Source organism: Nestor notabilis, unplaced genomic scaffold, assembly GCF_000696875.1.
Source record: "Nestor notabilis isolate BGI_N333 unplaced genomic scaffold, ASM69687v1 scaffold19380, whole genome shotgun sequence".
Lineage (NCBI taxonomy): Eukaryota > Metazoa > Chordata > Aves > Psittaciformes > Psittacidae > Nestor > Nestor notabilis.
In genome coordinates this window covers 859-2,002 of record NW_009910941.1, presented here as the reverse complement: position 1 = coordinate 2,002, position 1,144 = coordinate 859, and the positions used below count along the sequence as shown (strand labels likewise).

The following is a 1,144-nucleotide window of genomic DNA, read 5'->3' as shown; positions in this document are numbered from 1 at the left end:
AGAGCCACAGCCCCGCCATGACCCTCCCTGGGTAGCTGGTCCAGCAATCATTTCCTCTTCAATCTGCAGAGCAAATCTGGAGCTTGGGAAGGGCGTGAGGGGCATCCCTAGTGAGAGACAAGGAGGAGAAATGTAAAAGCATCTTTTAATATAAATATAAATCTGTCTGAAGGGCTGCTGGAGAGGGCCATGCCCCGTGAGGGATGCCCAGGGGTGAGGTGGGCTTGGTGGGGACCGCAGGTGCCTGTGCCCGGCCAGCACCGAAGGGACCAATGCAGGATGTCCCTGGCACCGGGATGAGCACACGGCTAGAGCTGGGGCACCAGCAGCATCAGGACCAGCAGGGACAGGAGCGGGGGGCATAGAGGGGCGGCCAAGCCTCGCAGCGTGGCCTGTTTGGTCTCGGCAGCCGGGGAGCTGCGGGCGCTGGCCAGGCGTCCCCGGCCACTGCACAGCTCCTGCAGGTTCCCCTGGAACTGGATCTTGCGGGATTCCTGGCGCAGAGACTCCCAGATGGCAGCTGCTTCCTCGGGGCAGCTTGACAGCACCTCGCTGGCACAGGCGTGGAAGTCATCCCAGGACCTGGGGAGATAGGCAGGAGTTGGGGCACCACTGGTGGCCAGTCACCCAATCATCATCCCAACAGCTCCCACAGGGATGGGTACACTCACTTGCAGATGGTGTCCAGCTCCTGCACCTCCTCAGCACCCTCATCCTGCTGGCGCTGCACACTCTGGACCATGCTGTCCCCCAGGCTGATGAGGCAGCTGGCAAAGCCCTTGTAGATGGTGTCGCACATCCCGGCCTTGCTTAGGGGCTCCTGGCTCACAGCTGCAGGGGAGAGGAAGAGATGGAGCTGAGCCCCTGCAGATCCCCCTACAGCCATTGCCTGCTGTGGGTGTCTCTGGGCAGTGGTGACACTGTACTCAGAGTGACCCTTGCTCCTGCCCGGGAGCCCAGTGGGGCACAATGTGATGACCCCACAAGCAATGCTGCCATTCACCACAGGGGAAGAGCAGGAGCCAGCCGCTTTGCCCCAGCCTCCCCGGAGCCATCTGTCCCAGCCCTGATCCCCTACCAGTGAAGATTAATTTGTGACTACAGCCAGGAAAAAAACAAGGCTTAGCAAGATGGAGTCCCTGCT

General features: G+C 61.1%; 1 protein-coding gene across 1 annotated transcript; it reads right to left on the bottom strand.

The window, feature by feature from the left end:
* Nucleotides 1–308: 308 nt before the first annotated feature.
* NRN1L (neuritin 1-like) lies at nt 309–831 on the bottom strand (the record flags this gene model as incomplete). The annotated part of the gene is made up of 2 exons (XM_010012402.1): nt 309–582; nt 672–831. Coding segments are annotated over 2 exons (434 nt in total), but the record flags the coding sequence as incomplete, so codon positions are not given.
* Between the last annotated feature and the right edge of the window lie 313 nt (nt 832–1,144).